The sequence below is a fragment of the Macaca fascicularis genome, chromosome 13 (genome assembly GCF_037993035.2).
Source record: "Macaca fascicularis isolate 582-1 chromosome 13, T2T-MFA8v1.1".
Lineage (NCBI taxonomy): Eukaryota > Metazoa > Chordata > Mammalia > Primates > Cercopithecidae > Macaca > Macaca fascicularis.
In genome coordinates this window covers 4,242,451-4,255,183 of record NC_088387.1, presented here as the reverse complement: position 1 = coordinate 4,255,183, position 12,733 = coordinate 4,242,451, and the positions used below count along the sequence as shown (strand labels likewise).

The following is a 12,733-nucleotide window of genomic DNA, read 5'->3' as shown; positions in this document are numbered from 1 at the left end:
TTCCCTCTCCCAAGGCTTAGAGAAAATGTGTCAGAAAGTGTACGAGAAATTATTCCATGTTAAGCTCATGTTGTGTTCTTACTACCGTGTTGTAAGACATGACACCATTCTCTCTCTGTATTTCATAGGCGTGATTGGTTTCTTCACTCTCTGTGAATGACATTTTTCTGAAGACCACAGTGATGTGTGGGCCTGATTGAGAACTGATACTTTATTTCTAATTGTATAAATAACTCCTCTAATAAAGATCCATAAAGTTAAAAGTACCTTATGCATTCCTTTGGAGACACCCTGTGAATTTTGTGGGATCAAGTCCAAGTCCCCTTCATGTGGCATTTTCCATAGAACTTTTGCTACTAGATTGTCCCTTTACTCAGCGCTTTAAATGAAGTGAAAATAGGACAGCCTTGCAAGCCTTTTTAAGGTACAAAGGGAGCATGGGGAGAGCCAAGGAATCAAGAATTGGTAAAATTAGGAAATGAAATCATAAAAGTGGATTTCACATCTTTTTTTTTTTTATTCTTTCAGCCTTTGTACATTTCTTACCCCTTCCCTGCCTTATGAAGGCCCGCTTGTACAGCCGCTTTACATATCGCTGATTTTGGATACTGTCTATATCATAATATTGTTTGTTTTTTCTCCCATGCTTTAGGAGATGACCTGGCTTCCACCACTTTCTGCTATTCAAGCACCTGGCAAAGTGGAACCAACCAAATTTCCATTTCCAAATAAGGTGAGATCTTGCACCCCTCAGGAGGAATATGCTTTACTCATGCAGGCATTTCTAGTGGGCAGTGGGTTTACCTGTGATTGTCTTTTCTCCTGTAAGTATTCCTGCCAGAGGCACGTGAATCTGATTCTTAACAATTTGCAAGCACATCTGTAATCATTTATGAAAGGGGGAGAATCAAGCCTCCAATCTTACTTACCTACACTTCTCTGCAAAATGTGATACTATTGTAATTATCATTTTATCTAAAAAACATTTGTGAAGTTGAAATGCATCTTATAATCATTTTAAACATTCAATGTGATGTATAAAATTGTATGTCCTGGATTTTTCTGAAAAGCTGTTATTAAATTAATGATGTATTTTAAAATCAGTGTCTTAGTGTTGAAGACATGTGGTATTTAATTTCCCTGAATATCTTTTTTAAAGCTTAAGATATTTTCTAGGACTTAAAAAAAGATATCTGTATTTTCTCAGGAAAAGCACACCAAAAAATTGGCCACAGAATAAATGACTGTAATCATGAGTGTAATAGACTTTCTTTGATTTGAATAACTGACACATACTACATATTTATTATAAAGGATCAAATTATACAAATGGGAAGAGACCAAAATCTCAACATCCCTGGCACTCCAAGCCAGAGATTATTTCCCTACCCAGAGATTACTATCAAGAGTTTATGTGCCATTTCAGTCATTTTCCCTGTGCATTATAGGCACATATATACATGTGCAATTTTTCCAATTCCTAAGTTGTATGGTACTAAAAGTACTTTTTCCAAAAGTTGATTTTTTTCAACAATATGTATCATTATCAATATCAATATCAATATCACAGCTTTCTGGTTGGGCATGCTGGCTCATTCCTATAATCCCAGCACTTTGGGAGGCCAAAGCAGGTGGCTCAGTTGAGGTCAGGAGTTCAAGACTAGCCTGGCCAACATGGTGCAACCCTATGTCTACTAAAAATACAAAATTAGCCAGGCATGGTGGTACATGCCTGTAATCGCAGCTACTCGAGAGGCTGAGGCAGGAGAATCACTTGAACCTGAGAGGTGGAGCTTGCAGTGAGCTGAGATTGTGCCACTGCACTCCAGCTTGGGCAACAGATGGAGACTGTGTTTCAAAAACAAACAAACAAAAAAAAAATATCAATATCACCGCTTTCTAAGGTGAATTATTGAAAGAATTGTTCATTGCTGTTATCACAAAGATAAATTCCATTCTAAGAGTTGATTTTTCTTACAATAAAATGTATTTGAAGACCTTTTCAAGTGAATATATAGAGATTTTCTTCATTCTTCAAAACAGCAACAAAATATTTGGTATGAATTTGCCATACAAAATGAAGTTCCCAGGCTTCTAGCCCTTTCATTCAGTACAAGGGAATTTAGCTGAACAGTTTATTCAGTATGTACTTCCAGTGGCATCCTGCCATCCTTAGAATAAAATGCACAGTGCTTACAATCTTTGTACATAATCTAGCCAAAATAATTCAGACTCAAAATAGAATCATGGACATTTTTGTTATGTGTAGGTATCATGGTATAAGTACAACTTTTTATCTAATTGGGCATATACAAAAGCATAGTTGGTTGTGACTTTTCCAAACATACTGTACCAGTTTGTTCTGTTTTGTTTCATGTAGATACTTAAGTGCAAGTACTGATTTCTGAGGTCATATTGAGACTTTAAACCATTAGTACAAAAATTTCATTTTTTAGCTCAATTGAGCTATAATTGACCAAAAAATGTATATATTTAAGGTAAACAACTTGATGTTTTGATATTGTGAAGTAATCACCACAATCAAGCTAATTAATATATCAATAACCTCACATAGTTACCATTTTTTCTTTTCTTTTTATGGTGATGAGAACATTACCTCCTAGCAAATTTCTAAAGATCTACCCTCATGGTTAACTATAGTCACATTTCTGATACATCATATATTATTCAGATACACACGTATGTGTACACACACACATAGCATAGGCATTGTACTGCGTGAACTAAGCCAGACACAGAAAGCCGAATACTATATGTCATTACCTATATGTAGAATCTAAAATCAACACAGAAGCAGTGAGGAGAATGGCGGTTGCTAGGGGCTGGGGAGGGGACAATGGGAGTGTTAGTCAAAGATACAAAGTGTCATTTATGCAAGATAAATAAGTTCTGGAGATCCTCATGCACAGAAACATGACTATAGTTAAAATTTTGTATTTTAAAGACAGAAAATAGGCTGGGCGCAGCTCATGCCTGTAATCCCAGCACTCTGGGAGATGGGCGGATCACCTGAGGTCAGTGTTCGAGACCAGCCTGGCCAACATGGTGAAACCCTGTCTCTACCAAAAATACAAAAATCAGCCAGGTGTGGTGGTTCACACTTACAATCCCAGCTACTCAAGAGCCTGAGGCGGGAGGATCGCTTGAACCTGGGAGGTGGAGGTTGCAGCGAGCTGAGATCCTGCCACTGCACTCCAACCTGGGCAACAAGAGCGAAACTACGTGTCAAAAAAAATAATAATAATGAAAATAAGAAGTGTTTTATTTTTCACTCAAAAATACATTATTATCTATCAGGTAGAGCACAGAAGTTCAAATTTAAATGAAAAGAAAAGTGTCTTATTTAGGACCACTATAGGATTTACATGGAGCTGTTTCATCTCTAGATGTTTTTGCCTTGTCCAAGAAAAAGAACAAGTGATTTTACAAAGTGTAGGAACATTGCAGATTTTAGTAATGCCTTTTTTCAAAAAGTTCACTATGAATACTGATAATTTATCTTGTACAAATGAAACAAGACTACGTGAGTTTCCTATTTCTATTATAACAAATTGCCACAAACTTAGTGACTTCAGACAACACTCATTATCTTATACTTCTGGTGGTCAGAAGTCTGAAATCTGTGTCACTGAGCTAAAATCAAGGTGTCAGCAGAGCTGCAATCATACTGCAGGCACCAGGGAAGGATTTATTTTCTTGCCGTTCCCAGTGTCTAGAGGCTCCCCCTGTCCGTGGCTCATGGTTCACATCAGTGTGACCTCCACTTACCTCTTCCCCTTCTCACGTCTCCTTCTCGGACTCTCCCGCCTCCTTCTTTCCCTTATAAAGACCCTTGTGATTACATTGGCCCTGCCCCGATGATCTCCCATCTCCAAATCATTAATCACATTTGCAAAGTCTCTTTTTCCATGGGAGGTAACATCCTCACAGGTTCTGGGACTTAGAGCACAGACATCTTTGGGGGTGGCATTATTCTGCCTATAACCAAGAGTGTTACTAATTTTCACACAGAGTACACCTCTTTGAACCTGGATCTCGCCAAATTTTATATTCTGACAGCTGGCCCTTGCAGTTCATGAATGAGACAGTTAACCTTTGAGATGTTCACCATTTCTAGTGTGTAGGAGCTGAAACTGTTTTTGGAATTTGAGGTGCAGAATCTCCGAAATGACTAATAAACAATAGAATTGAGCCCTTATTAAGATTGAGGGGGCAATCTTAATAAGATTTAAGTGTGGGTTCTGATTTAACTGTGGGTTAAATCGATTTAACTGTGGGTTCTGAGTTCCCAGTACCACTAAATTAGTTAGCTGAATACTTCCTAGAATTTCCTCATTTTGTCTGGGTATTGAAGGATATCATATATAATAAAGTCAATTGATAATGAACTTGGCTATTTTCTATCCTCTGAGGACTTAATTTGGAGTCGCAATTCCCTAGACAAACACCACCAGACATTTCTGCCTCGTTCTTCAAATCTCAAAAGTAATTGAATTTGGTAAAGAAAAGAATCCATGACTCCTTTAAATTGGCTGCCATTATCGGGTATTTCAACCAAGAGAGAAGAAAATGTATTTGCTTTGCTTTTTTCCTTTCATTTCTGCAGCAATCTCATACATTTTGAAATGCAAATAAAGAAATCAAAATTGTAGGGCATTTACCACCCTCAAGAAAGTGGATGTCCAAAGCTAAGGCCATTTTTCAAGCATTCACGTGGCCATGGATGCTGTATCTGGTAGGTTCAGACATGGCCTGAAACTTCATTTTTTTCTTTTTTTTTTTTTTTGAGACAGTTTTTTTTTTTTTTTTGAGACAGCCTCTGTCGCCCAGGCTGAAGTGCAGTGGTGTGATCTTGGCTCACTGCAACCTCCGCCTCCCAGATTCAAGCAATTCTCATGCCTCAGCCTCCCTAGTAGCTGGGATTACAGGCACCCACAACCACGCCCAACTAATTTTTGTATTTTTAATAGAGACGGGATTTCACCATGTTGGCCAGGCTGGTCTCAAACTTCTAACCTCAAGTGATCCACCTGCCTCAGCCTCCCAAAGTGCTGGGATTACAGACGTGAGCCACCGTGCCTGGCCCTGAAACTGTTTTTGCTGATTGATTTTTAAAGCATTATACAGAAGAATTCTAGCATCTTTACAGAATTGAGACTCCTGTTACCTTTCTCTTCACCTATCACAATGAGAATGAAAGCCAGCAAGTGTGAAGGGAGAGTACTTTGAAGTTGGAAAGTTTGTTATGCATCTCCTTCTTTGGGTTGCTAGTGTGCTTCAAAAACTACCACAAAATTCTGTGCACTAAAACTCCATGTTTAGCATTACCTCAAAATAAGCATTTAAATTAATTGTAAAACAAATTATTTCAACTGTTTGAGCTTTATCAAGTTAAGAGTGAGTGTGAAGGCAGACCCAGCGAAATCAGATGGTAATTTTTCCTACCATAATTAGCTTTCCATGGGGTTCTGGAAATATAAGGAGATATATTTCCATTTCTTGCCTTTTGTAGTTCCAGCGATGGACTGATAGGGTAAGAGAGGTATGAGGGGTGGAGCCATTCCCAAGTGGTTTCAAAAAGCCATTTTTAAGTAATGCCGTCACAACAGACTGTCCTGCATCAGAAACATGGCTAAAGAACTTCTGTATTTCATTGACCTAAGGTGCATTTTTTTTTGTTTACGTTTTAAGATCCCTAAAATCAGGATTTGTTTTATAGTCGATGACATCTTCCAATTAATTGGCAGCAGTTGGTAGTACGTGAGATAACGCAGCCTCATACGATTTGGATGGCATGTTACATTTAATGAAATATGATATTTATCTTAGTATTTCATTGAAGGGTTTTCTCAGATACTAGGATACCTGGTTATTTCTGCCTTCAGCAAGATGATTTGTATAAACTTCGCAGCTAAATACCACATTTAAAGGATTTTAGGATTCCCATGTACCAAAAATAGTTTTGGTTTTGGGACTTTAGGATTTAATGATGGAGAAAAATTAATTCCCATCTGTAGATATTCTTCTAGGTATCGGGAGTAGCTTTCCCTCTATGCACTTGACCCCCAGAATGACACACATCTGTTGAGCAACGCTAACAAAATCAAAAGCAGCAGATTAACCTTGAAAATGTCCTGATACGGGATGACAGGCAACCTTTTTATACTTTCCTGTTCTGCTAAATTTTCTTCAATGAATAGGTGTTACAGAGCCATCCTCGGGTCAAGAAAGTAATAAAGGTAGCCTTCCTCATATGAGACTTGTTATCAAATTGTATACTTTAAATATGTGCAGTTTGTGTTATGTCACATACTTCTTTAAAACAAAAGTCATTGTTGAAAAAATAATTACTGGAATGGAAGTGTGACACAGTGTAGCAAAAACATTAGAGTCAAGAAGATTTCAAAGCACAGGGTAACCCTTGAGTTTACCTGTGCAGCACCTCGAAGGAAGAATGAAGTTTGCCAGGCAGGAAACAGAAGGCAGCAGGATGAGCATTCGAGGGGGAGGGGATCAGAACAGGGTACACAGCTGGAAGTACTGGGAGTGGCAGTCACCACATCACTTTCAGCCCTGGGTTCTAATGATTTGTACACATGTCACCTCCACTCCTAACTTGCTGGACTCACTTCTGTAACCCTTAAAAAGCTTAGTAGAGAATCCTGCAGGCCTAGTCGAGTGCTCCCAGAGAAAGACAATACCAATGCACAGATGGGGCTGGACCTCCCCAGGCACCTACCTACAGAAGACATTTGCAAAGGGAGAGAAGGCGGGTGAGACAGAAGCTGCACATATGTGGGTCTCTGAATGGGGTGGCAGGAGACACAAAAATGGAAAGAACTTCAGTGTGTGGTCCCTTTGGAGAAAGGAGCTTTGCTCTCCCTCTGTTCTGGACCCAGCCTTGCTCTGGCTCCATGAAGAATGAAGGATCTGCATAGCCTGTGGGGGCCCCTGGGGTTCTGTAGCTGGCTGGGAAGAACAGTCCTCCTTCAAAAGCAGCAGCCCCAGGACCCGAGGTTTGCCAGCAGACACCTTATCAGGGTGTCTGATAAGAGGACCTAAAAGGTAGGAGTGGCCTGGTAAGGTAGCTGACCCCTCCACAAGCAGGCTGGCCAAATGCCGGTAAGAATGCTAATATGACGTTTGTACCCACAGAATGGCACCGTTTAGAACACTGAGGTTATAGCCATTACTTTTGCATTCACAGTTGTTTCAGTGTACCACCAAGAAAACATCAGCAGGCAACGTGAGAGTATATATTAGGGACAAAGTCTTTGATTTTATTCTCGCCTATCCTGCAGAAGACTTCCACAGAGATTTTTTTTTATAGCAGTTACTTCCACCGTTTTGAAGTCTCTCTTCACTCCCTATCGCACAAAACAGAAATAATAACAGTTATTAATTACACAGGTGTTTTAGTTAGAATTTAAAGTTTACTATCTATGAGATACATGATCTTACGGTTTGTCATCCTAATTCAGGTCATCTATAAGCTCATCTCTGGTTCTTTGCTGAAGAGTCGGTGATCAACAATCATCCTGTGGGTTTTAGGACACACCAAGAAATTAAAAATTTTAGCTGGGCATGGTGGCGCGTGCCTGTAGTACCAGCTACGAAGGCAGGAGGATCGCTTGAGCCTAGGAGTTTGAGGCTGCAGTGAGCCATGATCGTGCCACTTCCCTCCAAACTGGGTAACAGAACGAGGCCCTGTCTCTAAAAAATAAATAAAATATGCCGGGTGCAGTGGCTCATGCCTGTAATCCCAGTACTTTGGGAGGCCGAGGCAGGTGGATCACCTGAGGCCAAGAGTTCGAGACCCGCCTGGCCGACATGGCAAAACCCCATCTCTCCTAAAAATTCAAAAAATTAGCAGGGCCTGGTGGCGGGCGCCTGTAATCCCAGCTACGTGGGAGGCTGAGGCAAGAGAATTGCTTGAACCTGGGAGGCGGAGGCTGCAGTGAACTGAGATCACGCCATTGCACTCCAGCTTGGGCAACAAGAGCAAAACTCCATTTCTAAATAAATAAATCGATAAATAAATAAAATAATTCTATTTTGTGTTAACGGTCTTGGAAAAAATTCTGTTCTTTTTTTTCTTTTTTTTTTTTAAATGAACTTAATGCTGGAAACTATGTCAATTACCATTCTTGTCCGTTTGATGGTGTGTGAGTAATTCCCCTCGCTAGTATGGATGCCTCCAAATGGCCCAGATCTACAGACAGCACAGAGGAGTTAACTAAATGGGACTCACAGTATTTTTCACATGCCAAAGCTAAAACTAACTCATGTCCAGATATAAACTCTTAAATTCCCTTGAAGAGAAGGAAAACGTACCAATCTACGTGGAGGATTTAATTGTGGATGTCTTCTCAGTGACAGCATCTATCCAAAATAGGCCAACATCATCCTTACAGATGATATTTTAGTCCATTTCAGGAACGATATTTCATCTTCATATAATAATTTCCAAAAACTGAATCTCAGGGTGAGAGTTGAGCTTGTTCTTTTTCTTCAGATGAATAGTTCATTATTACCATAATTGAAAGAGGTTTATTGGGCATCTGCATATGACTCAGGCTGTTTAATAGAGTGGGAATCCCTTCCCGTCTCCATTTTCCTACCCAGCCTCTGCCCACCAGACTGGCTCATTTTATACCGTTTCAGTAGAATTTCTTTTTAAAGCAGACATTAGTACTTGGATTTGAGTATAACGCAAGTCACATCAAATGACACCCCTTACCCCATAACAACCTATACTCATGGAACAAAATTCTGGTAAAATACGTTAAGCCATGTAATAGAAGTTCATTCAATTTCAATGGATTTTTGTTCCATGTGCTGGAATTTTAAAGGAGTTTTTCTGGATTTTATGTCCTGCTACTTTTTTTTTTTTTTTTTACATTCCTCTTCACTCATTCTTTTATAAGTCTTTCATATTTTAAAGTTTTATTAATTTTAATAGCTTTTGAGGTACAAGTGGTTTTTGGTTACATGGGTAAATTGTATAGCAGTGAAGTCTGAGAGTTTAGTGTACCCATCACCCAAGTAGTGTACATTGTACCCAGTATGTAGTTTTTATCCCATGTCCCACTCCTATCCTCCCACTTCTGAACCTCCATAGTTCATCATATCACACTGTGTGCCTTTGCATACCCATAGCTTAACTCCCACTTAAAAGAACATATGGTGTGTGGTTTATTTTCTATTAAATGAGAATTTTGCAAAGAAAGAGGATGTAAATCCTCAAAACAGATTTTAATAGTTTGTTTTAATGCAAGTAAAATCAAATTCAACCTGAGCAATAGCTAAACTTAAAATACTGTGTAGTACTGGCTTTATTCCACTGCAGATAAGTAGATACCATACTAATCTTTTTATTCACCATTGTGAGATTGACAGCAGTTGCTGTTTAATAGAGTGTTACTGGTGGGATGATTGTCAAACCCATCTACAGGAAATGGGTAGAAGGAAGGGTTCATTCAAAGAAAAGTTAGATTAAAAGTCAATATGATAATAGGTCAGTGGCATGAGTATAAGAACCCAAACCATAAGTATCGGGAAGGAAAATGTAGGTTTAAATCTTCGTGACCTTCGATTTGGCAATGGATCTTAGCTATGACACCAAAAGCATGAGCAACAAAGGAAAAATTAGGTAAATTAAACTTTATTGAAAATTTTTAGAATTTTAAATTTAGAAAATTTAGAACTTTTATGCGTCAAAGAACATTATTGATAAAATGAAAAGATAATTGACAGGATGGGAGAAAATACTGCAAATCATAAATCTGGTAACAGTCTCGTATGCAAACTATATCAAGAACTCATTCAACTCAGCAACAGAAAGACAAACCAATTAAAAAATGGCAAAGGATTTGAATAGATATTTCTCCAAAGATGTGCAAATGACCAACAAACACATGAAAAGATGCTCGGCATCATTAGTTATTAGGGAAATACAAATCAAAACTATGTTGAGATACCACTTCATACACACAAGGATAGCTATAATTTTTTAATGGAAAACAACAAGCATTGGCAAGGATGTAGATACATTGGAACCCTCAAACATTGTTGGATTGCAAAATGGTTTCACTGCTGTGGAAATTCGCTTGGCAGTTCCTTAAAAAGTTTAACATAGAGTTATTATATAACCCAGAAATTCTGCTCCTAAGTATATACAAAAAGGATTGAAAACATGGATTCGAACTAGTGTACATACCTGCGTATTCATGGCAGTGCTATTTACAATATCCAAAAGGTAGAAACAGCCCAAATACCTATTAACAGATGAATGGATAAACACATTGTTGTATATCCATGCAATGCAATATTATTCAGCCATAAAAAAGAAGGAAGTACTGATATATGCTACAGGGTGGATGAACCTCAGAAACGTTATGTTAAGTAAACGAAGTCAATCACAAAGGCCACGTATTGCATGATTCCATTTATATGAAATATCCAGAATAGATAAATCCAAGAGACAGATGGAAATTGGTGGTTGTGAGGGGCTGGGGCACAGGGGGTTGGGGGGCAGGGGTATGGGGAGACCCTGCCTAATGGGTAACGGATTTTACTTCAGAGTGATGGAAATATTTTGTAACTAGATAGAGGTAGTGGTTGCACAACCTTATGAATGTACCAAATGCCACTGAATTGTTCACTTTAGAATGGTTAATTTTATGTTACATGAACTTCACCTCAATAAACAGAAAGTCATTAATACAAAAGAAAAATGACTGTGAAGTGTATTCCCAGAACTGCTTAACATGTACATGTCCACCTTCGTGTCCATGTTTCTCACTGAAGTAGCTGATAGAGATTGAGAGCGATGAATCAGTTCTGAATGACCGGTTTTAAACATGATCTCATGGTTAACTTGGGTTTTGAAAGTCACAATAAGAAAATTAATTGATGTTTCTTGTTCTTTCAGGACTCTCAGCTTGTATCCTCTGGACACAATAATCCAAGTAAGAAAGACTTCACTCTGGAGTTTCATATGGGGAGCAGGGGGCAGGGGCAGAGGGCAGAGGGGGCGGGAAGATGAGCACGCAGTGGATGGTAGGTTTCAAAGAAATGCACTAAAAAACTGGGGAAAGGGGCCATTTGTTCAAGTGCTACCCGAATGAATGATAAGATTTGTCACTAAAGGTCACTCAAGATGACCTTGAGTGCACATATTCAAGGAAAGGAGGGCCGAAACAGAAAACAGTGAATTCCAAAGCCATCCCAAGAGAAGGGAATATCGTGCTTTATTATGGCTGTTCCTAGTATATGTGGAGGGAGAAAAAAACTTAAAAGGCACATAATTGGTTGTCTGAACTAAAGGAAAATGAGTGGGCAAAGAAAACCAATCAGTAGACCTTCAGACAAATGACCTTAGAATCCATGAAGAAAAGTCACAACCAGCTGGGTATGTGTACTGTGTCCTCTTCCAGAAATAGACAGACTCAACTATCTAAGAAGCGGTTTCCTTACTGAATTGGTGGCTAATAAAACACATGGGTTTTTTGGTCAAAGAGAGGATGTTATCATTCCATGAAGTTGTGTTTTAATTCTCTTCTTTGGCACTACTAATTGGTATTAACGTTGTCTTGAGCATTAAAAATGCATAAGTGACCCTGTGTCCTAAAAGCACACTCACAAAGACTGGGCTTTGTTAGTTTCACGACCAGCCAGCAAGCTGAGAGCACCCCTTGCCAATTACGAAGCTGCATTTGAAGACTGAACATCCTCTGAGCTGCAGATCTCTCTGTGGAACTGAGACTCCACCACTGGGCGTCCGGGAGACAAATGGGCTGGAGAAAAAAAAGATGTTCTGGCAAATGCACTGGGAAGCAGCAGAATTTTCATGCACAGCTAGAGAAAGGCCGGTGGAGGGGGTGATGGCATAGTAGTGTGGAGGCAATATCTCTTTAATTATCCAACCCACCGCTGGGATTTGCTGTGGGCACAGGCATCAGCGACGAGGCAAAATGCCAAAAGACATGAAATCTGAAGAAAATGATGAATCTAATTCTAAGAAAAGAGATCAGAAGAAATCCTGGTTATGTCCATGTGGTGGTATACAGGCGTCAGCATCGCGTACCACAGACTAGAATGTCTTGAAGAGTTGTCCTTGCTTTCCTCACTGTGTCTCACCATTGAATTTAAACGTTCAGAGTAAATGGAAGATCCCATAGATGAATACATGTACCTTCTGCCAGCTTGGCACTTTTGACAGACAGAACAGCAAAAGAAATTCCTGCTGAGTGTCTGTTCTGTGCTAGCGTCCTGACTTACGGTATTTCACTTAATCGTCACGATAGCTGCATGAGCGAGGCATTAGGATCTCAATTTTACACATGAAGAAAATTAGATTCTGAGGCTAAAAACCAGTCATTTCTTAGACACTGCGCTAAAAAAGAATGACAGCTAGAATTTGAATTCAGAGCTCTCTGCCCCAAAGACACAAACTTTTCATCCCACTATGTTGATTCCCGGAAAGCTGCTGCCATCACTTCACCATGAGATTGAATTCTTGTCCGAGGACTATCTGCTGTGATTTCTGTGTGCATCTGGCATATTTTTATGGCATGCGTAATAGTCACTGCAATTTAGATTATATAAAAATGGACCCTTCTTCTATGGGACATGATGTGGTACTATCCCTGTGTGATATAAAACCCTCTGGCATTTCATTGTCCAGGAAAAGTTTTTGATTAGTTTTTTC

At 39.2% G+C, this 12,733-nt stretch overlaps 1 protein-coding gene across 12 annotated transcripts in view; it reads left to right on the top strand.

Moving 5' to 3' along the window:
• The window catches only part of AFF3 (ALF transcription elongation factor 3), a 617,822-nt gene that overhangs the window by 398,052 nt on the left and 207,037 nt on the right, over window positions 1-12,733 (top strand). For all 12 annotated transcript variants that reach the window (XM_074011090.1, XM_065527510.2, XM_045368495.3 and 9 more), the window contains 2 exons: window positions 653-733; window positions 10,955-10,991. In XM_074011090.1, the coding sequence (XP_073867191.1) occupies window positions 653-733; window positions 10,955-10,991 (118 nt within the window). The remainder of the gene's footprint in view (window positions 1-652; window positions 734-10,954; window positions 10,992-12,733) is intronic.